Consider the following 1,527-nt stretch of genomic DNA (forward strand, 5'->3'; position numbering starts at 1 on the left):
TATAAGTCATGTTAAAATATAATGAAATAATTTACTTAAACTTTTATACTACCCTTTTATTAGTGTTGAATATAAGAAAAATAAAAAAAGGGCGTGAATACAGGTTCTACGCGTAGCATATGGCATGTATACCCAAGTTATAAAGGAACGTCCCTGAAGTAATATAAAAGTAAAAGCGATCTCAGAGGGTGAAATCCTGAAGAAGAAGAAGAAGAGGTGTTTTAGTTCGTAAACTACTCAGTACGAGTCGAACACACTATTCCAGCGATATTCAGTTTAACGATGCATAAAGCATTCCACCACATCCTCGTAAAAGAAAAATATATGTATATATATACACATATATAAAATGAAAGAACTTCACATTTTAAACGTTTACTCAATTACTATACTTATATGCAAACTAAAAGCACCCTGTAATTTTGTATTGAACCACGCATGTCCTTGCAGAACACAATTCTTAATAAAGTAATTACATTACAATACAATTAAGCCATAAGCAAAAATGATAACAAAATTAGTATTTAATTGTTCCCCGAGGTGATAACGTCAAAGAGGTGTAAAAAGTTATTAAAATATTTATGGAAAATATAAAAATGCCACAGCTATTGGTATTGAAGGAATGTTGGTCGAAAGGTTTTCCGAGTAATGAATTCGGTTATGTTTTGTATCCATTTTTGTGTATTTTCAAACTTTTCGGTTTCGCGCCCATCGACCTAAAAAATGGTGAAAATTTACATAGTAAATATGGAAGACTAAAATTGGATATATGCTCTGCTACTTGGACTGTGATTAGTGCCATTATCTATATTGGTAAATAGATGCAAATTAATTTTAAAAAATAAGCAATTAAATCGCAAACTTTAAAGTTGGTTTCAGTTATGCCGTACATCAGATGAGCATCACAAATCACTGGGGACACATACAATCAGAAATTCCATTCATCACAAGTTGGGCACAAATTGGTTCACTTTTTCTATTAGGCGGCTTAGCAGTGTTAACATCATGGCTTCATCTACCGAATATGCTAAAATTATGCAATTTAATTTACAAAATAGATCAATATCTGAAGGTGTATATGAATGTGCAAATAGATTATAAACAGTTACGTCGGCGATTATTAATTGAATTCACATTACTGTTTCTGGTACCGACGACATTATCTATGGTTAACTGCGTTGTTATACAACCAATACCAGATTTAGGTTTCAATTCGTCCTGCTACTGGTTCATTTGTTTTGCACCAATCATGCTGCTAACTTTTAAGGAGTTTCAATTCTACAATCTATTATTCATACTTAAATCAAAATACGACCTTATAAACGAGAAACTACAATTCTATATACATGGCTTGGATAAGAAGAAAGAAAAACTGAAGAGTAAATCAAATTCAATATCTGAAGTACCATTAGCTTCTATAGTAACGACAACAAGCGTCAAAGAAATGGAAATACTAGGAGTAGACACTCTACAAAATTTACTAGATATATTCTCTCTCATCACAGATGCTGTGGAACTGGTTTTAAA

General features: G+C 31.8%; 1 protein-coding gene across 1 annotated transcript in view; it reads left to right on the forward strand.

Annotated features, from left to right (window-relative positions):
• The first annotated feature begins 596 nt into the window (after positions 1–596).
• LOC119674213 (probable cytochrome P450 6a13) overlaps positions 597–1,527 on the forward strand; it is a 17,533-nt gene continuing 16,602 nt past the window's right edge. The window contains exons 1-2 of the mRNA XM_038085339.1: positions 597–813; positions 870–1,519. Coding sequence (XP_037941267.1) covers positions 597–813; positions 870–1,519 — 867 coding nt within the window. The remainder of the gene's footprint in view (positions 814–869; positions 1,520–1,527) is intronic.

The sequence above is a fragment of the Teleopsis dalmanni genome, chromosome 2, assembly GCF_002237135.1.
Source record: "Teleopsis dalmanni isolate 2A chromosome 2, ASM223713v2, whole genome shotgun sequence".
Taxonomy (NCBI): Eukaryota; Metazoa; Arthropoda; class Insecta; order Diptera; family Diopsidae; genus Teleopsis; species Teleopsis dalmanni.